At 42.3% G+C, this 25,721-nt stretch overlaps 1 protein-coding gene across 1 annotated transcript in view; it reads left to right on the forward strand.

Annotated features, from left to right (window-relative positions):
* GCN1 (GCN1 activator of EIF2AK4) overlaps nucleotides 1-25,721 on the forward strand; it is a gene marked incomplete at both ends in the record, with an annotated part of 39,937 nt that overhangs the window by 3,592 nt on the left and 10,624 nt on the right. The window contains 41 exons of the mRNA XM_079543921.1: nucleotides 652-760; nucleotides 1,296-1,394; nucleotides 1,485-1,619; nucleotides 2,074-2,142; nucleotides 2,229-2,337; nucleotides 2,731-2,805; nucleotides 3,044-3,172; nucleotides 3,396-3,446; nucleotides 3,818-3,916; nucleotides 4,198-4,371; nucleotides 5,005-5,157; nucleotides 5,880-5,972; nucleotides 6,797-6,872; nucleotides 7,027-7,186; nucleotides 8,062-8,251; nucleotides 8,380-8,504; nucleotides 8,855-9,033; nucleotides 9,205-9,298; nucleotides 9,999-10,112; nucleotides 10,196-10,394; nucleotides 11,181-11,336; nucleotides 14,108-14,289; nucleotides 14,440-14,520; nucleotides 15,009-15,152; nucleotides 15,866-15,993; nucleotides 16,158-16,347; nucleotides 16,743-16,813; nucleotides 17,614-17,779; nucleotides 18,810-19,004; nucleotides 19,178-19,424; nucleotides 19,807-19,928; nucleotides 20,575-20,689; nucleotides 21,176-21,355; nucleotides 21,708-21,928; nucleotides 22,611-22,679; nucleotides 22,833-22,971; nucleotides 23,071-23,267; nucleotides 23,626-23,768; nucleotides 24,523-24,640; nucleotides 24,780-24,995; nucleotides 25,321-25,485. Coding sequence (XP_079400047.1) covers nucleotides 652-760; nucleotides 1,296-1,394; nucleotides 1,485-1,619; nucleotides 2,074-2,142; nucleotides 2,229-2,337; nucleotides 2,731-2,805; nucleotides 3,044-3,172; nucleotides 3,396-3,446; nucleotides 3,818-3,916; nucleotides 4,198-4,371; nucleotides 5,005-5,157; nucleotides 5,880-5,972; nucleotides 6,797-6,872; nucleotides 7,027-7,186; nucleotides 8,062-8,251; nucleotides 8,380-8,504; nucleotides 8,855-9,033; nucleotides 9,205-9,298; nucleotides 9,999-10,112; nucleotides 10,196-10,394; nucleotides 11,181-11,336; nucleotides 14,108-14,289; nucleotides 14,440-14,520; nucleotides 15,009-15,152; nucleotides 15,866-15,993; nucleotides 16,158-16,347; nucleotides 16,743-16,813; nucleotides 17,614-17,779; nucleotides 18,810-19,004; nucleotides 19,178-19,424; nucleotides 19,807-19,928; nucleotides 20,575-20,689; nucleotides 21,176-21,355; nucleotides 21,708-21,928; nucleotides 22,611-22,679; nucleotides 22,833-22,971; nucleotides 23,071-23,267; nucleotides 23,626-23,768; nucleotides 24,523-24,640; nucleotides 24,780-24,995; nucleotides 25,321-25,485 — 5,677 coding nt within the window. The remainder of the gene's footprint in view (nucleotides 1-651; nucleotides 761-1,295; nucleotides 1,395-1,484; nucleotides 1,620-2,073; nucleotides 2,143-2,228; nucleotides 2,338-2,730; nucleotides 2,806-3,043; nucleotides 3,173-3,395; nucleotides 3,447-3,817; nucleotides 3,917-4,197; nucleotides 4,372-5,004; nucleotides 5,158-5,879; nucleotides 5,973-6,796; nucleotides 6,873-7,026; nucleotides 7,187-8,061; nucleotides 8,252-8,379; nucleotides 8,505-8,854; nucleotides 9,034-9,204; nucleotides 9,299-9,998; nucleotides 10,113-10,195; nucleotides 10,395-11,180; nucleotides 11,337-14,107; nucleotides 14,290-14,439; nucleotides 14,521-15,008; nucleotides 15,153-15,865; nucleotides 15,994-16,157; nucleotides 16,348-16,742; nucleotides 16,814-17,613; nucleotides 17,780-18,809; nucleotides 19,005-19,177; nucleotides 19,425-19,806; nucleotides 19,929-20,574; nucleotides 20,690-21,175; nucleotides 21,356-21,707; nucleotides 21,929-22,610; nucleotides 22,680-22,832; nucleotides 22,972-23,070; nucleotides 23,268-23,625; nucleotides 23,769-24,522; nucleotides 24,641-24,779; nucleotides 24,996-25,320; nucleotides 25,486-25,721) is intronic.

Raw genomic sequence — 25,721 nt, forward strand, 5'->3', positions numbered from 1 at the left:
CTTTTACAAAAGCACCTGATCTGGGTATAAAGGTCTGCAGGGTTACAGCATTTAACCTTCAGATGTCTGTGTCAGGTGGCTGGCATTGTGCATGAGAATATTTGCTACCTTATCTCACTTAAAGAGAGATCAGAATGGGGGGGGATCCTCAGGGAGCTGAGAATTGGCTTCTGCCACCTGAAGTGGAGGAAGGAGAGGAGATTATGGCATGGATCAGAGCTGAGCTGGGAAGGAATGCAAGCTGAGAAAAGATTTGGCATCTATGGCTGTGAAGATGAGCAGCAGATGAGAAATCTCGAGTTACTTTTTGGGCAGTCTCAGTTGGCAAAGTATTTATCTCATTTCTGTAACGCTTCTGGAAAGATCAGAGAAAGATCCTTTCATTCTCAGCAGGTGAGATTTGGCCTCTTTTGTGCTGAACAGAAGTTCTGAGTGTTAAACATGCAAGCAAATAAGCAAGCAAGCCCCATCAGAGCTTATGAGCACCAGTTATTTCTTCTACAAACTATGAATTTAGCTAATTTTTTTTCTGCTGTAAAATGTCTTGCTGATGTAAATTGTCTTGGTGTAGATGCATTGGTTCTGGATTAGGAGGTGTAATGCATGTACCAGGAGCTGTAGATTTACCTCTGCCTCCTGTTTCTGCAACAGTAAGAGCAGTGGGTCTGCAGCCCTGCTGGCACTCTCCTGGACATGCCTGCTGGTACGCACAGTCTTTCCAACACCTGACAAGAGACAGGGAGAAACCTGGAAGAAACTGGTAGGTTCTTTTTGGTTTGTAGAAATACCCTTTGGAGATGAGGACTTACATATTTCTTGTGTCTTCAGTTTGATGAAAGACTGCACATAATTCTGAATATGACTAACAGCGTCACCTTAAAACCTGGGTTTATAGGATGCTTTTCTTTGCTTTCTGGTGGGTTTTGATCTCTCCCGTTCTTGTGGAGGAGGCAGGAGATGGGGCAGCCTTGCCCGTGCTCTGCACACAGTGGTGTGTAGCTGTTTCTAGGCTAGGCTGTGCTCGTGGTGCCTGCAAGGTGCTGTGTGAAACACACTGTCGGCTCCTTGTGCCTCCCTGCCTTGCCTGTGATAATCATATGGTATTAAGTTGCCTTTTGCTTTCTTTCTGCCTTCTTTGGTAATCTCTTGCTGGAACCACGCTTGTAGCATCTTGAAACAGCCTAAGATCTTCTTTGTAAGCACGTGGAGTTGATCACTGGCATCTGACGCTTCTGGTTTGACACGAGCTCCCTGAGAAGCAGGCCCATGAGGCTCTTGGCTGTTTCCCTTGGCAGGTGGAGGTTCAGTGTTTACTTCTTTTGGAAGTCTTGGGAGGCTCCCATAAGCAGGCAGTGGTTGGAGCAGTGAAGAAACTGAACAGACTTTGGAAAGAGGTGATGTATGCTTCATCTAACTTTATTCAGTAGCAATTCTAGTTTCTGTTGCATTAATGTGCTTTTTTTGTTGTTGTTGTTCCTCATCAGAACCAAGATCTGGTGGATCAGTACCTGTCTGTCATCCTTGGTCTTGAACCAAACCAGAGCTATGCTGCAATGCTGGGCCTTGTGGTACAGTTTTGCACAGCTCAGAAAGAGACTGATATTATTAAACGCCACAAGGTAAATTTGCCATATTCCTGTTGTTTTTGTTTTTTTTTTCTACCTTTTTATTGGGGGCTGGATGATAAATAGCATTGCTTTTTGTCGTGGAGAAGCAGAGCTTCATTATCTATCAATTCAGTAGGAATGCACTGGTTAAAATTGTGGAATGAATTTATAAAGCAGGTAGGAGATATGTGAGTCTGTGCTTTTACACAGAGTGCCTTCTCCCTGGCTGTAGGAATTAAAGGCTGCAGCTGGCTCTCAGTGGGTTTTGAGTGTTGGGCTGGTGTGTATAGCAGAGAGCACTGATCTCTGCTCAACTCTCTTATGTGAGGATGAGATCAAAGCTTCTGCTTAGTGGATGGGGCTGTCTTCCAGAGCAAAGTGGAGTGAAGTGTTGAGCCTGGCCAGTGGTGTGCAGAGGGCTGTGTAGGTTGTCTTGTGGCTGTCATTGCTGTTTTTGCTTGTTCAGAGTGCTCTTCTGGATTTCTACGTGAAGACCATCCTAATGAGCAAGACAAAGCCTCAGAAGCATGTGCTGGTGAGACATACTCTTACAGGCCTGGTTATACTTCTGTCCCATGTGCAGTGTCTGCTGCTGTGCTCAGCACTTTGTCCCCTTTGCAGGACAGCTGCTCTCCACTTCTTCGCTATATCTCTCACGCTGAATTCAAAGAGTTACTTCTGCCAACTCTGCAGAAATCCTTGCTACGGAGCCCTGAGAATGTAATTGAAAGTGAGTGTCACCACTGTACGTTGCTCTGCCAGAGTGCACGAGCAGTTGTTTCTCCAGAGTTCTGGAGCTGTGAGGGGTGTGCATCCCTCTGGACTATGCCTGTGGGTCTGTGAGCGTAGACAGGGGACCCGAGGGCTGGATGTGGAGAGGTGACATTTGTGGTGTTATTCCAGGAGTCTGGGTGTGTGATAGCTGCTGTTTGTGCTGAGGATAGAATTTCACAGCTGAGTGCTAAGAATAATCCTGAATGAATCTGTTGGTTGGGCTTCAGTTTTGGTGTTTTTCATCCCTACTGGCCCTGTCTGCTCTTGATGTGTACTGTGTGGAAAGATGCATTACAAAGATAACATCACTTAACAAAACATAATGAGACATTATTTCTTCTGTCTTCAGCAATCTCTTGTTTGCTCTCGTCTGTTAACCTGGATCTTAGCCAGTATGCTCTGGACATTGTGAAGGGACTGGCTGGTAAGTGCTTAATTCTGGAGGGAACGATGAATTCAGAATAAGGCTTTCTTCATCTTTTTGTCTGCACCTATAACAGCTGGATTACTGGTAACGAGATTGATTTATTTGAGTGGGAGAACAATACTATAACTTGGTAATATAACTTAATATATAGGGCCACACTTAAAGATATATCCTTGTCTCATTGGTTTTATGCGGTTTGTAATAAGGATCTCTTAGTCTGTGCATCATGTTTTAGGTCATCTGAAATCCAACAGTGTGCAGCTCATGGATGAAGCAGTTGTTGCCTTAAAGAATTTGGCTCGACAGTGCAGTGATCCTTCAGCTGTGGAATCACTGGGCAGACACCTTTTTGCCATCTTAGGGGGTGAGTAAATTGTAGGTCAAGCAATGGAGGTGAACAAAGATTTGTTGCCTTCAGGGTGTTTTGTGTGTTTTGTTTTGTTGGTTTTGGTTATCTGTGTCATAAGGGTTGCTTAGCCAGGATCAGGGGTAACAAAGCTAGCATTTGTATTTCAGAGAAGATACTTGATGTAGCACGTGGCCATTGTCTGTAAGTCAGCTGTCATCTATTTGTTTCTTGTTGACAGGCTCAGAGGGGAAGCTGACAGTTGTTGCACAGAAGATGAGCGTCCTTTCAGGTGAGGATCCTAAAAGAAAGCTGCTTCTCAAGTGGAGCAAATCCACCAGGTGGCTGAATGAGGGAGTTCTGAGCCTTGCGTGGTTATTCTGAGTTAGCTGTAGGTACTGCTGTAGAGAGTTCTGGATACTGCAGGCAAATTCTTGACTATCTGTCATAAGCTCATAAGTTAAAATGTTTTCTGCAAGGAAGGTGACTGTATGCTGTGTAAAAATGAAGGCAGGGTTGGAGACAAGTGTTGGTGGTGAATTTGGCATCCAGATGTAGCAGTGAGAGAGAGATGTTTGTGCAAAGACCGAAATGAGATTGTTTTGAGATTTTTGTGGTGACTGCTTGAAGTTTGGGCATTAATGAGACAAGTCTTTCCTTCAGGGATTGGCAGCCTTAGTCACCATGTGGTTTCTGGATCATCTAGCCAAGCTCTGGCTGGAACTGTGGCTGAGCTTTTCATCCCCTTCCTGCAACAAGAAGGTGAAATCTTTTGCCTTTTTTGGGAGTTTGCTAAGCTGCTTTTATCTCAGGCAGACATTTTGTGTGGCCTGTTATTCAAGACGAATCCTAATTCTTGCCTGTTGTGTTGTAAAATCCATTGCACTGTTTTATTGAGTAGCCCTGTGGAGACAATGCTGTGTCTGCTAGAAGCACGTGCATTAATTTCCTTCCTCACTCCAGCCTTGTTACCTGCTTTCTGTTTCCCGTGTTCCTGTGTTTCATGCCTTTACTGTACTGATGTGGGCACTGTTATTTCCTAGTCCATGAAGGCACGTTGGTTCATGCAGTCTCTGTCCTGGCTCTGTGGTGTGTTCGCTTCACCACTGAAGTCCCTAAGAAGATGGTGGAATGGCTGAAGAAAGCGTTTGGCCTTAAGACCTCTACTTCAGCTGTGAGGCACGCCTACCTGCAGTGCATGCTAGCCTCTTTTAAAGGTAAGGCTGTAGCTGTCAATAATTCTCTTGACTGTGGGCTTAAGAGAAAAGCAGTCAACTTTTGGACTTCTGAAGTAGGTGACTTTGTAAACTCTGACAAGCTTACGGCTAAAATGTCACCTGCAAATACTCCAATGTACAAAATTGCAGCATCTTTTTACTTTCTTTTAGTATCATGTGAAGAGTTGCTCCTGGAAACATCAGGAACAACTAGATCAGTTCCCTGGGAAGTGAGGGTCGCAGATGAGTGAGATTCCTTGGCTTGTGACCATTAGAGATGCAACAGATGGTTGTAGCTTGCCAGGAATTTACTTTTGTTCTCTTAGAGAAATGTAGTCTTCAAAGCCAGATATCCCATAGTATGAACTACTTCCTTTTATGTCAGTGAATTGCCATTTTCACCCTGTAAATAGAAATTGTGTTGGGATGAGACCATTTTACCTGTGACAAAAGGGCTGAAGTGGTTCTCACCTTGATGGTCGCAGTCTAATTCAGTCAGTGATGGGCAGATACCCTGGGAGATTCTCTGTCAGTGTGTGGTTTGCTTCTTGCGTCTTGCAGCAGAAGAACCATTGGTATCTTTGGTAACGTGAAGGACCGTGTTTTGCAGTTTGTCTTGTTGTGTCTCCCCAGGTGACACGTTGTTACAGGCCATGGACTTGCTACCCCTGCTGATCCAGACAGTAGAAAAAGCAGCATCTCAAAGTACTCAGATTCCCATGGTAACGGAAGGGGTTGCTGCAGCTTTGCTGATCTGCAGGATGTCTGTCATTGAGGGACAAACTGGTAAGATGACAGAACATCTTGCAGAGTCCAATATGAGCAGCTTCTGAGGAACAACTTTTTTTTTTTGACTGTGTGCATGAAATGCCATTCCTTAATTGGTGCATTGCTTCTGCATGGAGAATCACTGCCTTTGCTAAACCAGGGAAGGCTGTGTTCTGATCTCCTGGTGATGTCAGTGGTGAATGTCTGCAGCCTTGCAAATTGCAGCATCCATTCACTTGGGGCAGCATTTCTCTTTCTGACAGAAAATTCACACAGACCTTACATGCTGGGACACCAATGAAGCTTTGCAAAGTGTTACTTGCTTGCCATTTTGTACAAACTATCTTTGGAAAACAGCAGGACCAGATCTGAGCATATTGCAAGAACTATCTGAATTCATACATCTGCCAGCATATAAAATCCAGATGTGTTCTGTGTATCGAATGATAGACATCAACTTCCTCCTTTTCTTTTTTAGAAAGGCTTATCGTATGAAAGTTAAGGTGCAGCAGATTTTATATTTCACAGGCATGCTGTACAGAAATATCTATTTTTTCAGCAGATGTTTTTTAGACTGGTTATAGTTCTGAATGAGAAATGAGAAGCTTTAAGCTGAAGGCAAGTGAAGCTAGAAATAGCTTCAGTAATGTCAGGAGAAAAAAACAACTGTATTTTGTGTCCCCTGGTAAGCTCTTACTTGTTTGGTAAGCCCTTAATAGACATCTGTTCTTTCCTACCAGAGTCTAAGCTGAGTGGCTTCTGGCAGCTGATCCTGGATGAGAAAAAACAAATTTTTACCTCTGAGAAGTTCCTGCAGTCTGCTTCAGAGGAAGGTAAATTGTCAGATATTATGTATCCAGCTACTGTTTAATTCTATGAGCGGGTACTTAGGAGAGCTACCTTTGTAGTTAGCTCTTCTCTAAGCCTTAGAAACTTTTGTGTCGCTCCTTTACCATGTTAGCTCCAAAAATTAAAGCTGTTATTGTGAGAGTAAGCACTGTCATGATTTGTTATTGGTTAACAGTGAGCAGAAATATCCAGCTAATGTGTTGAACATCCTGAGCTACTTGATGCCTTGAATGTAGAAAGTCACCTGTGCCTTACTTGGTATGCATTATAACCTACCCTGTATTCCAGGGCTTTCTGTTCCTTATCTTATGATATGATTGAACATTGATATACAAACCAAAGGGAAAGGGCTAATGATAGTGGAAGCTCAATTGATGATATGAGATCAAATACCAAGGCTACAGTTCACATAGCATTATGCACTTTTATATGAGTTCATTACACATTTTATTGTCACTGAAGGTGTTGCAGTAGTGCTTAGGAATTAACAGTACTGACGCAGTGAACAGGATGGTTATTATTTGGTTTGCTCTGTTATTTACACAAAAGTAGACATCTCACTGGTCAGTGAAATTCTGCAGGAATGAAGCCAACTGCATTTCTGTTAGCTCACAATTCTGCTTCTGGTCTTGTCAGATCTGAGCTGGACTTATCTCTAGCTTCACTGAGAAAGGCTTATGTAGAGGCTCATTTTGGACAGTTACCTGAATGTGTCCTGCTTGCTGTTCGTTCATTCTCAGGCTAAAAAAAAATAAATCTGCTTCCTTATGACATGACTTACTGCTTTAAATGTTTGTTTGTTCCCCAGCCATGTGCACTGTGCTGCAGCTGACCGAGCGCCTCCTCCTGGACCACGCGCAGCGGCTCCCCGAGAGTAAAATCCAGTATGTAGAGTGCACTTACTGCTACTGATCTGTGTCTGATTCCTGGAAGTTAATGCAGGTGGTGGAGAGGGAGGGCCTGGGACTTTGCACGGAATGCTGAATGCTTGGTGCTCCTGTGTCCTGTTGCTAGACCTGTTTGTTGCTCTGTTTTCAGGCAGTATCACCGTGCCCTTGTTGCAGTGCTGCTGAGTCGGACCTGGCATGTTCGAAGGCAGGCCCATCAGACAGTTAGGAAGCTTTTGTCCTCTCTGGGAGGGTACAAACTGGCCTATGGGCTCTTAGAGGAGCTAAAAGTGGTTCTCAGCTCTCATAAGGTGAGTAGTCAAGAAGCCTCGTTCCTTTTTAGCTGTTTGTATGCTGCTGGTCAGCTCTCTACCCTAGGTTTGCTGTTAGCATTGAAATACAACGTGTTAGGAAAATGGTTCAGTTCCAGCTTTGTTTAAAAAAAAAAGAAAAGAAAAGAAAAAGAAAAACATTGTGTGATACCACTGAACAAGGTAGCACACCTTGCACCTTGCTAAATAGACTAAGTTGTATTAATTAGGTACTAAAAATTTAAGTTGAGGGAGGGAGGGAAGATTTAGGTTGGATGTCAGGGGGAAGTTCTTTACTATGAGAGTGGTGAGGTGCTGGAACAGCTGCCCAGAGAGGTTGTGGATGCCCCATCCCTGGAGATGTTCAAGGCCAGATTGGATGGGGCCCTGGGCAGCCTGGTCTGGTATTAAATGGGGAGGTTGGTGGCCCTGCATGTGGCAGGGGGATTGGAGATTCGTGATCCTTGAGGTCCTTTCCAACCCTGGCCATTCTGTGACTAGACTTAATGAAGTCTTGTGTTACAGATACTGCTTGAACAAAGTGTTTTTGAAGGATACTGAGTACAAGTAGACAGCAGAATTTGAACATATTCTAGCCAACTGTTCAACCTTTTCCAAAGTCCTGTTTGCTAAAAGTACTAGTTTTAGTTCTATTTTACTCCAGTATGCCAAATCTAGGATAGTCTCCATTCTTATTCCTTCCATCACTGTCAGCACTTTGCTTTGCTTCCTTCCACTGTTGTCCTTTCTTTTCTTTGAAAACTGAAGGATTGCATTTTCAGAATGAGCTAAATTTTGATGTTATGTATGGTTTCACTCTAGGAAAGTTCGCTCAGGAAGGCTTGCTGTGATGTTAATGATGAATTGTCTGCTAGGTTATGCCTCAGGAGGTCCTGGTGATGGAGTCGGGCGAGCTGTCGGAGCAAGGAAAGACTTATGTTCCTCCCCGTGTCCTTCATGAGGCACTGTGTGTCATTTCAAGTGTAGCTGGGCTGGATGTGGATTCCATTGAGACAGAAAAGCTGGCTCTGGAGATGCTGCTGGTGAGCCATCATCCATCTCTGGGTAAGTGAAGGGATAAGATCGCTGTCGTGGGTGATATACCTTGTTTTGTTTCATTTTTAATCCTGCCTTTTTGTTCAGTTGTATTTGCAATCTGCTTTGTATTTATTATATTTGCTTCTTCATGCTAGTGGCAGTGCAGCCAGGTCTTTGGCCAGCCCTCCTTGTCAAGATGAAGATAGATCCCAAAGACTTTATTACCAAACACCTGAATGACATATTGCCCAGACTCACTGCCTACGCTCCAGACAACCAGGTGAACTTCTGCTTTTCCACCGTTAGCATGAAGATGTGTTTTTGAACAAAGTAATCTTTTAGTGGAGTTAAGTACCAACTGGCCTGTAAGGAAGGAGGTCTGCCTGTGAGTTAGGGAAAAGGCAGTTCCAAAGAGAAGGTCTCCAGTGTAAAAACTACTGGGATTTAAGGTGGAAGAATGTGCTAAGTAGAACTCTAAATAAATCACTGGTACCTACTGGATGAGGTATTAAAACTTGAAGGATGTTGCTATCAAGGAATATGACGTTGCCTGCTTCATCTGAACATACTCTTAAAACAATGTCAAAGAATACTTATTACATGGTTTTTATCTCTTTGTTTTCTTGGTAGTCATCTATGAATGCAGTGGGATCTCTCTCTCTGCTCTCACCTGGTAGAGTGCTCCCCCAGCTCATCAGCACCATCTCAGCATCAATGCAGAATCCAGCTCTGTGTCAGGTTACTCGAGAGGAATTTGCCATCATGAAGACACCGGAGGGAGAGCTGTATGATAAGTCTATAATACAGAGGTAGGACTTTTATAGTTTGTCTGTGAACATGGAGATTGATTCCTTCTGGCATCTAGCTTGTGGGCGAATGGATTTGTCAGCTGCTCTTTTTCTGGACAGGAGTTCCTATATTTCTATGCCTGAATCTTTATTCAAAGCAGTCCTGATTCATCTCTGAACTTCTTTTCTCAGTGCTCAACAGGATAGTATGAAAAAGGCTAACATGAAGAGGGAGAATAAAGCTTACTCCTTCAAGGAACAAATCATTGAGCTGGAGCTGAAGGAGGTGAGTTGGTGGAAAGCAGGAAGCCATTAGTGATGATTGTGACAATAGGTATCTCATCTGTTTTGTTGCATGGCTTATGGCATGTGTTTACACTGTTGGGAAAGACTATTTGAATTTCTCTTCTCTTGTAACTTATTTGTATCAATTTCTGCTGCATTCTGGTGATTTGTGAGTGTGTTTACTTGTTGGTAGTACCTGGTTTTATCTCTTCTTCAATGCATTTTGCATGTCTGTCTCAGTAAGAGTTGTTAAATAGATGCTTTGGTCTTGTTGACAGCCAGCAGTTGTGTTCAGTCTGGCCAGAGCAGTGTGTGTGTTGGGGGAAGGATTTGATGAAAAGAAGGGAACATACAGGGTTGATTGGAGTATTCCTTTTTCAAAGATTGACTTCTTTGTCCTGGGGAGAATGTTGTGTCCACCCTCTGTCGGAAGAAGTAGACAGCTCTCTGATGATAGAAAATAATTTTTGATCAGTTGAAAGCTGGGAAGAACTAATGTTATGCTGCTAGTAGAACACTGAAGTATCGCTAACCTCCTGATCTCCATTTGTGTCTTCGGAGTGATATGCTTGGAAAAATATTTTCATACCATTTTAAAAGTAAATTGTGAAAAATAACGTGTCCAACTTGTTCCTCTTTCTCAGTGAGGGTACAGTGTTAAGAGTTCCCAGTTGGTGATGTCCATGATGCACTCTTTGCAGGAGATAAAGAAGAAGAAGGGGATAAAGGATGAGGTGCAACTGACTAGCAAACAGAAAGAGCTGATGCAGGCACAGCTGGAAAAGGAATCTCAGATAAGAAAACGACTCAAGGAGGTAAGTGTTGATGACAGTTTTTTTGCCAGCTCTGCAGCTACCAGAGTAATTTATGGTAGTCATCCACATTGTTTTCCTTACAGCTTGATAATGAACTGGAAACAGCCTTGGGACTGCTGGACACTGTTATCAAGAGAAAACCTCCTGGTCTAACTCAGTACATCCCCAGTCTCGTTGGTTCCTTTTTGCCACTTTTCAGATCGCCTTTGGCTGCTCCAAGAATTAAGGATCCTTTTCTTTCCTTAGCTTCCTGTGTCATGCCTGATCGACTTAAAACCTTTGGTTAGTATTTGCAGTTGCTGTTTAAGGGCGGGGTACCTTATTTTCATAGCAGGGTACTCAAAATCCTTGCTCTTATGTGGTGTGGATCATTACCAAGTACCAGGGGAAAAGAAAACAACAGGGAGGTGACTGTAACATCCCAGTGATCCTACTGCTACATAGGTTCTGGTTGAAAGACAAGTTGTCCGCTCAGGGTGCAGGTGATCACACTGGGATTGTGGCTCTTCTGGAGAGCTTGGAGGTTGTGAGCAAAGCTGTGATAGCCCTGAGGACAGGACAGGCGATGCTGACTTGGAATCAACAGCTATGGGTGATGATAACGGTGCTGGCAAAGTGGCAAAGGCTAAAGATTTCAGTGGGATATAAGCTGCTCAGTTACTTATGGTGTCTTCTGAATCCAGTGCTCTGATGTCTGTTACAGTTGCTGCCTTCTCTGCAAGATTTAAGTCAGTGCATGCAGGGCTACTTTCACACCTTTGGCTGACCCATCCTTGGAGAAGTTTGGAAGTGCTGAAATTTCTTGACTGCTGTTGCAAAGCCAAAAGGATTTGCTTCTGGTTAGAGGGAACGCATAGTAGTTCATCCAGCAGTAAATGTAACTGCTGTGAAGGAGGATGTCCCCTGTTATCCTTGGGGCTGTGCTTCCTTCTCAGCACCTCTTCTGCAGCCTGGGCTGTTTCCCAGAGATTTGTTGGAGTTCTTCAGTCTGTTTTCCTCAGGATTTTTTTTCTCAAGAAATGTTTGGTTTTAGTCCTCTCGTGGATTTTTTTTGTTCTTTCATTCCAGGTACTTTAGTGAGCCATGTGACCCTGCGCCTGATGAAGCCAGAATGTGAATTGGATGAATCGTGGTGTCAAGAAGAGCTTCCTACTGCTCTCAGCAGAGTAGTTAGCTTGCTGCATGCCCACACCATTCCTAGTCGAACTGGCAAAGGAGAGGCAGGTAAAAAATACTGTAGATCTTACCTCTCCACAATATCTTAGTGAACTGTTTAAGTTTGAGTGGTTATATATTTAATAGGGGAGAGTGCCATTTTATTTTGTCCTTTTAAATTGGATTAAGTCTATTAGTAGACATGAGAAACTGTGCCTTCCTCTTTTTCTGGTGTCAGGAGTAAAAATGATGTTATAAGAACATCAAGTGTAGAAGTGAAATAACTTTTTCTGTAAATGATTCAGACAGAAATAATAGCAGTGAAATTAAAACTCATCTTTGCTGAAGAGTTCTTGCATTTCAACACCACTTGGTGTAAGTGATTTAGTGAGACTAAGTGGAAAGATGAAAATAATTGCTTGTTATCTGTGATCTCAGCAGTGAAGTGCCTGTGGCCTCTGCTTCTTTGCTGTGTACTACTGCAGTTCATGAATATTTTATTCTGGCATGGTTGCAGAAGAAAGAGTTCCTTCCTCTCTTGTAACATGAGGACAAGCACCAATGTTTTTACAGTGCAAGTATAGTGATGTGAGTTAAAAAGAAGCTGTTTGTTTGCTCGTTTTTGATCACGTGGTTAGTTCAAATCCAGATCCATTCCAGAATTTGCTTCATGATGAGATGTGTAAATACTTGTATCACTACACAGAAATAGGCAATAGTGCAAAAAGGGTGGGTAAGTCTTGTTTTGGAGGAAGGGATGGCTTAGCCTGTCTTTATAAATACAGTGTAATGATAGAGGTGATAAATCCATGCTTTGGAGCTGATTGCTTTCAAGCTTAGTCAGAAACTGCTCTGGTAGGCAATTTATAACATTTTAAGGAAATTTAGGATTCCATTTGCTTCCTTACCCCAGGAGTTCAGTCATCCCCTTACAGTTCTGTTGCCAGTCAGCTCTGCAGCTGTGTGACTGTGGCACAGATAATCCTCACTGCTGGGTAGTAGCAGTTGACCCTGCTGAGCACCACTTCAGTGCTAAGCATTTTGCTGATAATTCAGTGTCTCTGCTGTGATGTTTATTTCCATAGTAAGTGCAGATTCATTAACATTTGAATCTGTTTGCTTGCTTATTTCCAGAAAGTAGCACAAGTATTTTCAATGTTCCTCCTTCTGTGTGTATTTCCTAGTGTTTACTGTCTGATTTTCTTGTTTCTATTCATTTTACTTCCTCTGGAGGAGAAAGCAAGTAGGTTTGCTAATACTTTGTTGCACAACTCAAATTCTATTTGCAAATAATATTCGTGAAAGTTCTTAAAACACTTCTGAGTGCAGTCTTACAATGCTGTTCAGTAGGGGTTAGTTTCTTTGGTTACCAACAGACCTCAGAGAAACCAACTGTCTTTGTAATGTTGATGGAAAGAAATATCATTCATTGCTGACACGACAAGATACAATTCAAAGTCATTTCATATTGATCAGAAACAGCTATTATGTGTTAAGAGAACATTTATCTTCTCAGATAAAGCCTTCTCCTGCCTGCTGCATATTGTGGGACTGTTGCTTAAGCCAAAAAATCTGGCCAATAATTGGAGGGGGAAAAAAAAAAAGCAAGTAAAAATCCCTCATCTGAGGGTTTTTTTTTTTTTAATCTAAAATATTCATGTTAAGTAGTTGAAAGCTCACAGTGTGTTTGGTATTGAAAATTTCTCCCTTGAACTACTTTTGCAGTATCCATGCCCTACATAAGCTGACTAATACTGCAGTGTTGTATCTGCAGTGCTCTTCATCTGCATCTTAGAAATTCATAATGTGACATGCTCTGACAGCACAGATAGGATGTTGAAAAACCCCTTTTCTCTAGATATCCACTGCTTTAGTTTTAGCAATATATATATATAAATAATTTCTCCAGCAGAATCACAGAGGTATGTGTTCAAGAATGTGTTTGATAATGAACTGTACGTGTATCCAGATGGTGAGAGATGTTGAGAGCTTATCTGAAACCAGGAAGAATTATTCATTCTTCTGTAATGTGGTATTTAGATTTTCCTTAGACTTTTTTGCTTTGAACTAACTGGATTATTGGGATTAGCATTTGTTATGCCCAATAGCCAACTCCCTGTGAGAAGGAAGGATCAAAGTCTGTAACAACAGGAATCCAAAGTTTTAATTTTTTCCAAGGAGAAGAGAATTTGAGCCTTGTACCAGCATTAGAGAAGCCTCATTCTCAGGAATCCGAGTGAAGGCTGGAGGAACAGGTTAGCTGGGTTTGTAGGAAGTGTTTGAAGGGAATGGGGCTGGCAAATGAGCTGTTACTTTGTGACAAAGCAACTTTAACACTGAGTTAGTTACATGGTATCAGATCCCGTGTGGATTCTCTTCCTCAGAATAAAATTGACTTTTTTTTTTAAATTTAGTTGAATTCATCTGAATTCTCAGAGAGTGCACATTCAAACAGTGTAATTTAAATGCTAGATTTTCAGTTTCAATCTTGGTGGATTTAATTTTGTTGCCTCCTCCTCCAAGTACACATAAGACAGACAAAACCAAAGTTTTGCATGTCTATCTATGTAGTACAGGAGGTTGAAGATGGCCATATATGTTCGAATCTACTAAAGTGCACATTTTCATAGGATCTTAGAATGGTTTAGGTTAGAAGGAGCCTTAAAGATCATTTAGTTCCAACCCCAGTGCCATGGACAGGGTTGCCAACCACTACATCAGGCTGCCAGAACGCTGTCCAATCTGGCCTTGAAATCTCCAGGCATGGAGATTGATATCAGTCAGTATTTTGAAATAACGTTGAACAGCTCTGCTTACAGGATTGTTTCTCCTTTTTGCAGGTGCTGCTCCATTATCAGCTCCAGCATTCTCTTTAGTCTTTCCTCTCCTAAAGACTGTTATGACTGAGACATCCCATGACAGTGAAGATAAGGAGGAATTCCTGGTCAAGATTCTGCAGATCCTTACAGTTCATGCTCAGCTGAGATCATCAGCAAACAGCCAGGCTTTGCTGGTGGATGAGGTAAGTGAGAGCTGTCGGTTAACAAAGTGAGATTGTTTGATTTCTGGCCGTGTGCATCAACCTGTTTTTTTTATGAAGGAGTTCCATATGCGGGTGAAGTGCTCTGGAGTCACAAGATATAAGGCTTTTTCTTCCTACCTCCTCTTTCAGAATGGCCCAGAGTTGCTGCCCCGAAGGGAAATGCTGCTCCTGCTGACCCGAGTGATAGCAACGGGCTCTCCACGGTTACAGGTGAGTCCCCAGGAGTTCTGCCTCAGCTACATAAGCATCTAACCAAAGGAAATATATCCACCTGATTAAAAAGTCTGAGGATGGTGGTTGATATATATATTCTTCATCTCCTGTGTTTACAGCATTTTTCTTGGAATAAAATATTTGTAATTTTTTTTTTCCTGTAGGTTTTATGCATCAAATGCATTCTTCAGTTTTCCACAGGTGTTGTTTTATTTCTCCTCTAACGCTTTGCTCAGTCAAAGGCAATCAGTAGTTACTCCCCCAAGTGGCCAGCAGTAAAGTTTATTCTAGGGATGGGAAGACCAGTAGTGACAAAAAGGCCAAGGATTGGATTCAACTCTTCAGCTCTTGTTGTCATCCTGAAGCCTTGTCAGTGTTCTTTCAGAATTTCTTCTCTTGTGATAAAACTCACATCCCACCCTCTGCATGCTTTGATGAAAAGAGGGCGGTAGTGGAATCTCTAATACCTACTCATGACATTGCAGGTCTTGGCTTCCAATGCACTGACCTCCGTGTGCACAAGTAGCAGTGGAGAGGAAGGCTGTGCCTATGCAGAACAAGAGGAGATTGATGTGTTACTTCAGGCCCTGCAGTCTCCATGCATGAATGTTCGAGATGCAGCTCTCAGGGTAGGTGGAAAGCATTCGTGGTCACACTGAATTCGTTGACGTTTGGGAAGTGAGTCTGCTCCAGCTCTGTTGGAGAAGTTTCAGCTGTGGTGATAGCCAGTGGGCAATGTGTCTGCAGGAGGAGGCAGTAGCTATGGAGCAGTAATTGTCTTAGTAGTGCTTCCTGAACCAGATTTACTCTGGGTCTTTTCACACCTTTATTTTGTTAATAGCATTGTTACAACAGCTTAACATTCTCTATTTTGAACTGCATAGAGCTTAGTCATAGAAGGAGGAAGCTGTCAAAAAATTGCTTTTTCTGTATTGGGCCTGGTGTTTTTGGAAAGCTTCAGGCTCAGTCAGTTCAAAGAAGATAAAAACATAAAACCCAATTGTACTCTTTTTTTGCTTTGCTGTAAAACAAAGTTCTGCTCAGCTCTCCTGAAGTAGTTTCTCTGTACTTAGAAGCAGAAAAGACTGTACTCACCAGAGCTCAACCTAGTGCCTACTTGTGCCTCTGCGCATGGAAAATGGAGCACTGTTCCTAAGTTGTATGATCTCAGCTATTCTCAATGGAATGTCTTTGATCGGCACTGGCAGTGTGCTGCACATGTGGATGTGAATTCTGACACTTCTGAGTAAAAAGAGCTTGACTTGGCAAAAGCTTTAAGTGTTTTAAAGCATCTGTTTCTAAAATCAGATATTTACGCTGATTCTCCTGTAAATTAATTCAGGGACTGATGGAGCTACAGATGGTTCTTCCAACCCCAGACAGTGATGAAAAGAATGGATTAAATCTGTTGCGTCGCCTTTGGGTAGTGAAGTTTGATGTGGAAGATGAGATTCAGAAACTGGCAGAGAGGTGAGAGTTTTTTGTGGCTGGTTAGATCTCTCTCCTTGTGAAGCTTCACAGGCAAGGAGTTTGCCTCTCAAAGGCAGAGGGCAGCTCTGGGTCAGCCTTATACTGCATGTAGCAGTGGTTTCACTAGCTGAAACGTGATTCATCACCTCTTTGTGTTGCTGCAGGTTGTGGGAGTCCATGGGTCTGGAATTGCAGCCTGACCTCTGTTCTCTGCTGATCAAAGATGTCATCTACCATGAAGAGGCAGTGCGACAAGCAGGTGCCGAAGCTCTTTCCAAAGCTGTGGCTCAGTATCAAAACCAGGCAGCAGAGGTTATGAATAAACTTACAGAAATTTACCAGGAGAAGCTCTATGTAAGTCTGCTTGTCCCAAAGGGTTGACAGGCCCAAGCTTGTGCTCTATTTTTTATGTTTTAATAATCATTTTTCCCTTGGTCTGCCAGAGGATATGTGAAGCTTTCTGTTGCTGTGTTTGAGTTTGTGATGAACTTTAATGTATCTATCCTCAAGTTACCAGCAAGCAATGGCAGCATTGCACAGTTGGATGATATGCTTTAGGTGATAGAAGATGACTGTGGCATAGAGCCACGAGGGCTGCTCTTGATGCAGAGCTAGCTCTCTGCTTTGCTTTTCTCATGGTATCATATCTCTGCAGTTATTTTTAAAATGGCATAGCAAGTGTGCTTTGCAGCATCCTCTGTGTATGTGTCCTTGAAAAAGGCATTCTGATGAAATTTTCCTCCTTGCAGAGGCCACCTCCAGTTTTGGATGCCTTGGGACGAGTGATATCTGAATCACCACCTGACCAGTGGGAAGCAAGGTACAGTTATCTTCAGATTTCTCTCAGCACTTCCTGTCCATTCAGATGCAGTGTTCCAGATTTGTATTTATACAGTCAGGTGGTCTATAAATACAGGAAAGTTCAAGGAGCAAAATGCAGGTTTATTAACTTGCTGTTTTCATAGTTCCTTCTGGTAAAGAATATTTGTGTCTCTGAAGCAGGCTGTGCACACCAAATGAGGTGCTCTAAGTTACGTCGAAATATTGGATGCTAGCTTCTCTGTGTCCTTTTGGTAAGGGCAGACCTGCCCTATCAGTCTCTCTGAATCTGACTTACCTTACTGGATTCTCACCTCTGTATGGGCAATTGATTGTTTCAAGAGTAGCAAGCATCAGTGATAGCCTTAATGAACTGAACAAATATCCAGTTTGTGTAATTACTTTTTGTCTACTTCTGTGCCCTATGCAGATGTAATTGCAGCACATCTTGTTTGCTCTCTTAAATTAATCTCTTCTTTACTGCTGATGTATGCTGCTGTACAGTGCTGTACTTCAGCAGTAGATGAAGTGATCCTAACATTTGTCTACGTGTTGGCCCAAGTATTTGTAATGCTAAATCAGCATAACAGCCATTATATGGCTGAAGGATTGTTGTTCTTTCGGGAACCTGCAGCATGGAGTTATGAAACAAAACGCGTGTTGCTTGGACACTGAAACCTTTTGATTTCATACCGTCTCTCTCTTAATTTCTGTAATGAATTGCTGACAGCAAGAGTGATTGTGACCTCAAGCAAAGGTTTTGGAAGGTCAGTGAGCTCACACAACTCAACATCTTTACAGGTGTGGCATTGCTTTGGCCCTTAACAAGCTCTCAGAGCATCTGGACAGTTCTCAGGTGAAGCCACTCTTTCAGTTTTTTGTGCCAGATGCTCTGAATGATCGCAATCCTGAAGTCAGGAAATGCATGTTAGATGCAGCTCTTTCGACACTCAACACTCATGGCAAAGTAAGTTTGAACACTTCTTTCTCTATCAGTGGGAACAGGTGGAACGAAAATGTAAATACTGTACTGAAGCCTATACGTAACCTTTTTTTTTTTTCTGGGAGTGTGTTGTTGCTTGTAACATCTGAACCTTTCGTATAGCATGGACTTCTTTGTGTTCAACAACGTTCTGGTAGCGACTAGTGTTGACTAAGGCTGTTATTCTTCTTGGTCATTGCTATAAAAATAAATAGGCTTGAATTAACAGGAGTTAATATGGTTTATAACTAGAGTAAAAGAAGTGAAATCATATCACAGATCTTTTAATTCTGGGAAGGTGAGATTTCCCTTTCAGGTCTCCTGGGAAGCAAAACTTGAAAGCTTGCTGTTGGTTGGCTTAATGAAACTGCAAAACTACTGAAGCATCTCAGAGAACTGAAAGTGATCTCCATCCTGACTGTCAGCTCTTCTCCAGCAAAGTGTTAAATGAGGAAGGTTTAGGGAATGTAAATTGTTTGGCATGTGGTTTCTTTATATGTGCCAGCCACCTCTTTTGGACAGTGCTCTACATTCCTGTACCTCAGTGTTTGCCCTTTTTTCACTCGTGTCTTACAGTTGCCTTTATGACTTCTCCTTACAGGTGAAGACCAGTGGAGTGCTTTCATAATATTTGGTCTTCCCCTCTGTTTCTTAAAAAAGTAGTGAGAGGTTTGCTTTACCTTCCTGATCTTTCTTTGGAAATAGAGCAAACAAAAGAGCAGGCTCTGATGTTTAGGCTAGCAGCTTGCCTGGAAACTTGCGTTACTTCTGGCAGAACATTGTGCTGATGGGTTTGGGCATCTGATTTTTTAAGAGCTAACTTGTCTCTAGCAGGAAATATTTGTTGTCTGTCAGAATGGCTCAAGATTTTATGTGATGTGACATATTAAATGAACTGTAAATACTGTCTGATTGTTTGTTTTAGTGGCTCAGAGAAGAACAAACAAGTCCACAAGCATAGCAAATCTCATTCTGAGTGGACTCTAGTGGCAAGTTCTGTGGTTTTGTTTTTCAGGACAATGTTAACTCTCTCTTGCCAGTGTTCGAAGAATTCCTGAAAAATGCTCCTAATGATGCCAGTTATGATGCTGTCAGGCAGAGTGTGGTCATTCTGATGGGCTCACTGGCAAAACATCTGGACAAAAGCGACCCTAAAGTGAAACCAATTGTTGGCAAACTGATTGCAGCTTTGTCCACACCATCTCAGCAGGTGGGTGCTTTCTTGGAGGAGTTCCCACATTGCATGTAGAGGCAGGTTAACACTGTGATGTCAGAGAGATGAAAAATGGCTCTAGTGACAGGAAGTTCTCACTGTAGGTGCAGTCCAAGAGGAAGTTATGTTAGTTACGAGCATCTTGTGATCTGATATTTTGAATTTTACAGGTTCAGGAGTCGGTGGCAAGCTGTCTTCCACCACTGGTGCCTGCAATTAAGGAGGACGCAGGAGGGATGATACAGAAGCTAATGCAGCTGCTTTTAGAATCTGATAAATACGCCGAGCGCAAAGGTGCCGCTTATGGACTGGCAGGCCTGGTGAAAGGCCTCGGCATCCTTTCTCTCAAGCAGCAGGAGATGATGACCACACTGACTGACGCTATCCAAGACAAGAAGAACTTCCGGCGGCGGGAGGGTAAGGAACAAGAGCTTTTTATTCTGAGTACTTCGCGTTTCTCTTATTTCTTCTACCACTGTGACTGTATTGACCCGACCCCTTGCATTTGTTTTTTCTGTATTTAGTTTACAAAAGTTTGCAAAATAGGAGATGGGGATTGTCTGTCATGATGCCACTGATTGTGTATGGCATCCTAAAATCGGTCTGCTTACATTATGGTGGGAGGTTAACTGGTCCTAGACAACATGCTTGCACCCATCCCTCCTGTTTTCAAAGACAGGTGTTGCAAGGTGGGCTTCTGCCTCTTGAAAGACAGATGTATAATGTAAATATGTAAATATTCCATCCCATCCCCTTTAAATCAAGTGTTGTCTTCTGACTATCTTTTCTCTTCATTTAGGGGCTCTGTTTGCCTTTGAGATGCTCTGCAGCATGCTTGGAAAGCTCTTTGAGCCCTATGTGGTTCATGTGCTACCTCACTTGTTGCTTTGTTTTGGAGATGGGAACCAGTATGTGCGAGAGGTAAGACTTCTAATTTTGAGAATATGCAATGTTAGGAGAAAGCAGAAATTGAGGATACGAATACTGCTTATAATGGACAAATTGAGAAAGTGACATTTGCCTTGAAACACCCCTAATATAACTCGATCTTAATAATGGAAAACATCTTATTTCAATGGCCATTAGAATCATAAAATGGCTTGGGTTGGAAGGGACCTCAAAAATCATCACCCTGTGCCACAGGCAGGGTTGCTAACTGCTAGATCAGATACTAGAGCAGGATACTTGCCCAGCATTGCCCATCCAACCTGGCCTTTAATGCCTCCAGAGGCATCCACAGCCCATCTGGGCAGCCTGTTCCAGTTCCTCAGTGAAAAACTTTCCCCTGACATCTAATCTGAATCTTCCTTCCTTTATTTTAAAACCATTCCCTCTTTGTCCTATCACTATCTACCTTTGTAAAAAGTTGATTTCCCTCCTGTTTATAATCTCCCTGTAACCAGTGGAAGGTCTTAATGAGGTCTCCCCACAGCCTTCTCTTCTCCAGACTGAACAAGGGCAGCTTCCTTAGACACTGGTTACATGAAGGCTTTGTTCCCATTGCTCTTTGAGGGAGAAAGGAAAATGTGATGTGACAAACCTTATAAGTGTTCTCTTCTCCTTGAAGGCTGCAGATGACTGTGCCAAAGCAGTGATGAGCAACTTGAGTACTCATGGAGTGAAGCTGGTTTTGCCATCACTTCTTGCTGCACTAGAAGAGGAATCTTGGAGAACCAAAGCTGGTATGGACCAATATCTGACAGACGTGACTGAGAGTAGCTTACACTTCCTTTTGCTGTCATTCTCCTTTGCTTGTTGTTTCCGCCTTAATGATGATTTTGATAGTTTATTGTCTCATAAGGGGACTGGAAACTTATAGCTTAAGAAATAAAAACCAGTTTCCTGACACATTTGAGCAAATTCTTCTTCCCCTAGGAGATACAAGAAGCACTTTTTATCCCTCATCTCTCCAGAAGTGTTTCAAAAAGTGGATGTTTCTTTCCTATCCACAACTTCCTTAGTACAAAAGCAGATAATATTTTTTTATTTTCAGGTGGCACAGAGTGACTTAGTGCATTTCAGCCATTGTGTGTGTTTTCTGACTGGTCAGACCACTTGTATATTTAAATTTGACATGAATGTAATCATCTGTTTGCATCTCTTCTTAATGCTTTGTATTACTTTGTGATTTTTTTTTTCCCCTTTCTTTTTGCATATTTCTTTCACAGGGTCAGTGGAACTGCTGGGAGCTATGGCATACTGTGCTCCCAAACAGCTTTCCTCCTGCTTACCCAATATTGTGCCAAAACTTACTGAAGTGCTCACAGATTCCCATGTGAAGGTGCAGAATGCAGGTCAGCAAGCTCTCAGGCAGATTGGGTCTGTCATCAGGAACCCAGAGATCCTTGGTAAGAACTATCTGTATCTCTCATGGCTAACAGCAGTCCTGACGTGACCACAGTTTATAATAGCAAGTTTTGTCCTCGTTACGTTTGGGATTAAATCTGAACCTCTACAGAAATGAAACTGCTCCTAGAACAGTATAGCATGAAAGCTTCACAACAGCTGTCAGCTTTAAAGCTGTTCAAATACTCCCTTCTGGTTTGTAATTTAACACTGATAGGGTTTTCTCTGTTCCTGTGCTTCTAAATGACTTTAAAGGATGTAAGACAACCTGTGAGAGAACACCATCTCACTCTCATGTGCATTTTTGGTTTACGTACAACTAAATTATTTTCTCTCCCTTTAAAAAACACTCAGCAATTGCTCCAGTTTTGTTGGATGCTCTCACTGACCCCTCCAGGAAGACCCAAAAATGTCTGCAGACTCTACTGGATACCAAATTTGTCCATTTCATTGATGCTCCATCCTTGGCACTTATTATGCCGATTGTTCAGAGAGCTTTTCAAGATCGTTCCACAGACACCAGGAAAATGGCTGCCCAGATAATTGGGAACATGTACTCCTTGACTGATCAGAAGGTACAGTACCAAAAAAGCTCTCCGTGTGCTGTGTTTACCAGGTAGAAGATAACAGGAAAGCACTTAAGATAGACAGGAGTAGAATCCAAGCAGCTTCTTTAATTAAATAAATGTAAATGAACGGAAAGTGGCTATAAGTACAGTGAAAATTCTGAGGTGCTTGAGACTGTTGGCTTTGTACTCTGCTCATTTAAGTATTACCAGATTTATCCCTGCAAAAAAGTCTTTTGATTTTTACTGTCAACAAAATAACAAATAAACAAGCAAAACCACTACAGGTGAAACAAAGATCAGTTGCTTACAAATGGATCCTGGGTTTGTTTAAAAAGTATTTGTAGAACTTCACCATAGGCTGCAGAACAGTGTTTAATGTTTGTGCTGATAATCTCTGTATTTAAACCCTGTGTAAATGCCAAGAGTGTTGGATTTTCCTTAGGTGCAAAGTGCTGGGTTGTGAGCAAGCATCAAAAAGGTTTTGAATGGTTTGGACTTTGTGTTGTTTCTTGTACTTAAAGAGCAATTAAATGTGCAATTATTTGCAGGATTTTAAAAGGAACTGATTAAAACTCTAAGAATGTTAAGAATGATCCCTAATAATAAGGGATGCCCTTTACATAAAGATGATTTAGGTTTCTTGCTGGATTTTGAATCTAGTTCTTATTCTTTGGGCTGTTTGTTTCAGGATCTGGCTCCTTACCTACCCAGTGTGACTCCTGGACTGAAGGCATCCCTGCTGGATCCTGTACCTGAAGTAAGTCTTTTCATACGAATACAGTTAGTCTTTCAGTCCATGATGTTGGGCTTTGACCTCATCTTCTGTAGAAATGTAATCAGGCTGGCATATCTCAGTCTTAGTAACTTTGATAGAGTATCTGGCCAATCTCTTGTTTCTCTTGTCTCTTAGGTGCGTACAGTGTCTGCAAAGGCACTGGGAGCCATGGTGAAGGGCATGGGAGAATCATGCTTTGAGGATTTGTTGCCTTGGCTGATGGAGACACTGACATACGAGCAAAGCTCAGTGGACCGATCTGGTGCAGCTCAAGGTGAGGACGACAGGGTCTGAACACTGAGCTCAGACTTTCCCCCATTAAATCAGCTTGATGTTTCTTGAGTTTGTCAGCTCTGTTACTTTTTTTCTCCAGGTCTGGCTGAAGTGATGGCTGGTCTAGGGGTGGAGAAGCTGGAGAAACTTATGCCAGAGATTGTAGCTACTGCCAGTAAGGTGGATATTGCTCCACATGTACGAGATGGTTATATCATGATGTTTAACTACCTGCCCATTACTTTTGGAGACAAGTTCATTCCGTATGTCGGTCCCATCATCCCTTGTATCCTTAAGGTATGTAGCAGAAACCTGAAGGGTTTTATTTATTAGAGGATAAAAAGAAGACTCCAGAGTATTTTAAGCAACATTTCCATTAATTCTATGACAGGCAGATGCTTTTCCAGCATTGCTGGACTAAAAATAGCCACAAACACACATTAATTGAAATTATGAATGAGTCGTTTTTGCAAATTATTTGCTTGCTGTCTTTTGTCCATGGTCAGGTGTAATTTCTTGAAATCACCTTTGTCCATCTGCAGCTCTACAGTTCATTTACTTTTTGTTGCTCAGAAAAAGCATTTTATTTTCCTTGTCGGTATATTGTGCTGAGTAAAAGGAAACAGCCTTCACAGCCACTTCTTTCTCTGGTCAGGCACTGGCAGATGAGAATGAGTTTGTGCGGGACACTGCCCTGCGTGCTGGCCAGAGGATCATCAGCATGTATGCAGAGACAGCCATTGCACTGCTTCTGCCACAGCTTGAGGATGGCCTGTTTGATGACTTGTGGAGGATAAGGTAGGGGATCACCATCTTATCCACAGACATTCCCATGGTTAGAGAAAAGGTGTGATTCAGACTTCTGCATGTTCCTCAAAAAAATGCAGAGAACAGTGAAGCAAAAGCAAATGTCTTTCTGCTTGTGGATTGGACATGATGCCTTTATAGCACCGAGTCTGAGAAGCCCTGCTAGCCGTGAATCAGGTTTTCTGATATCTGCAGTGCATTCTTACTAGGTTATTAATTCTTATAGTGGCTCTGAAAAGCACTTCCGAGGCAGTTGATGTGGCAACATTTAGTCCTAACATATTGTTTCTCATTTTTCAAAGTGCTGAGTAAGTTATTGTTCTCCTGTGTGTGGAAAAGTGTGGTGGAGCGCTCGCAGCTAATAGCAGTTGCTCAGAAATCAGCTGTACTAAAGGCATTGTCAGCTGAGTGCTGATGGGTGACCTTATCCTAGGTGAATGTCTTTTAAGTTGAGAGAGATACTGTGAATAGCTTGTTCTTTTTTAGAGTCCACACTATTCCTTGATACATTACTGTGATACTCTCTCATCTCCTTTTGGTTTGGAATTAATTCTTCTCCCTTCTCTTTACCGTGCTTTTTCACTGTCACGTAGGCAGAATGATCCGACCTCTCAGCCCATACAGCATTTCAGTGCTGACACAGCTCTTTCCCTTGCATTTTGCCCACGTCTGTATTTGTTGCTGTATTTGGACACATACTGTCTGGTTATCCTGTTGTAACACTTGACATGCTTCTTGTTGCCAGGTTTAGTTCAGTTCAGCTCCTCGGAGATCTTTTATTCCATATCTCAGGAGTCACTGGGAAAATGACCACAGAAACTGCCTCAGAGGATGACAACTTTGGAACAGCCCAGTCAAACAAGGTAAAGCTGCTCTTGTCTGTTGTCTGCTTTTTTAATCAGCTTGAAAAGCTTGCTGGAAAGACTTAATGAGTAAACGTGCATTTTGTTCCTTTTATAAATTTCAGGAGTGGTTACTACGATTTTGTACGTTTCTTTTCAGGCTATTATTAATGCTCTTGGCGTGGAGAGGAGGAACAGGGTGCTGGCAGGGCTGTACATGGGCCGCTCTGACACCCAGCTGGTGGTGCGTCAAGCTTCTTTACACGTTTGGAAGATTGTTGTTTCAAACACTCCTCGCACGCTGCGTGAAATTTTGCCAACGCTCTTTGGGCTTCTGCTGAAATTCTTGGCCAGTACCTGTGCAGATAAGCGAACGGTGAGAAATCCAGTAATGCTTTCCTGTTTCTGCAGGCAACCTTGTAAAGTGATTAAGAACACAGGATATTCTTTTCTTCGAGTTGTTCTAAAGCTGTAATGAATTTAACTGGTCAGAGCATATCTGAATTCTTCACTGAAAGGCAGTGGTGGTGGAAGTAAAACAGTTTTTCCATGGCTACTTATTTTAGTAGTGTTTCCATTGCTACGTTTTTGTCTATACTTGGAAAAGTAGCTTATAGTCAAAAAATAGCATTTGCTCAAAATTCAGCATCTTAACTATTTTCCTCGTTTAGAAAACGTAATTAAATAAGTTTAATTAACAGGTTGCAGCACGGACATTAGGAGACCTTGTCCGAAAGTTAGGAGAGAAGATCCTTCCTGAAATCATTCCCATTCTGGAGGATGGACTAAGGTCAGACAAGAATGATGAAAGGCAAGGAGTCTGCATTGGGCTGAGTGAGATAATGAAGTCTACCAGCAGGGATGCGGTAAGTTAAATAAGGAAGGTGAAATCTGCCATTTCCTAGATGCTGAAGTTACAATCTTGCAGCTGAGATGCAAAAATACAGTAACAGTGTTGGACTTATTCTGTGGACTAAATTAAAGGCTCATATCTAATGTGAGTTTCTGTTGAGGCAAATGTATGTATCTGCATCTACCGGTACATTTAAAATATTGCACAGTTCTGACGTTTATGAGCCATAGGAGGCATCTACAAAGTAGT

Source organism: Tetrao urogallus (genome assembly GCF_951394365.1).
Source record: "Tetrao urogallus genome assembly, chromosome: 17".
NCBI classification, from domain to species: Eukaryota; Metazoa; Chordata; class Aves; order Galliformes; family Phasianidae; genus Tetrao; species Tetrao urogallus.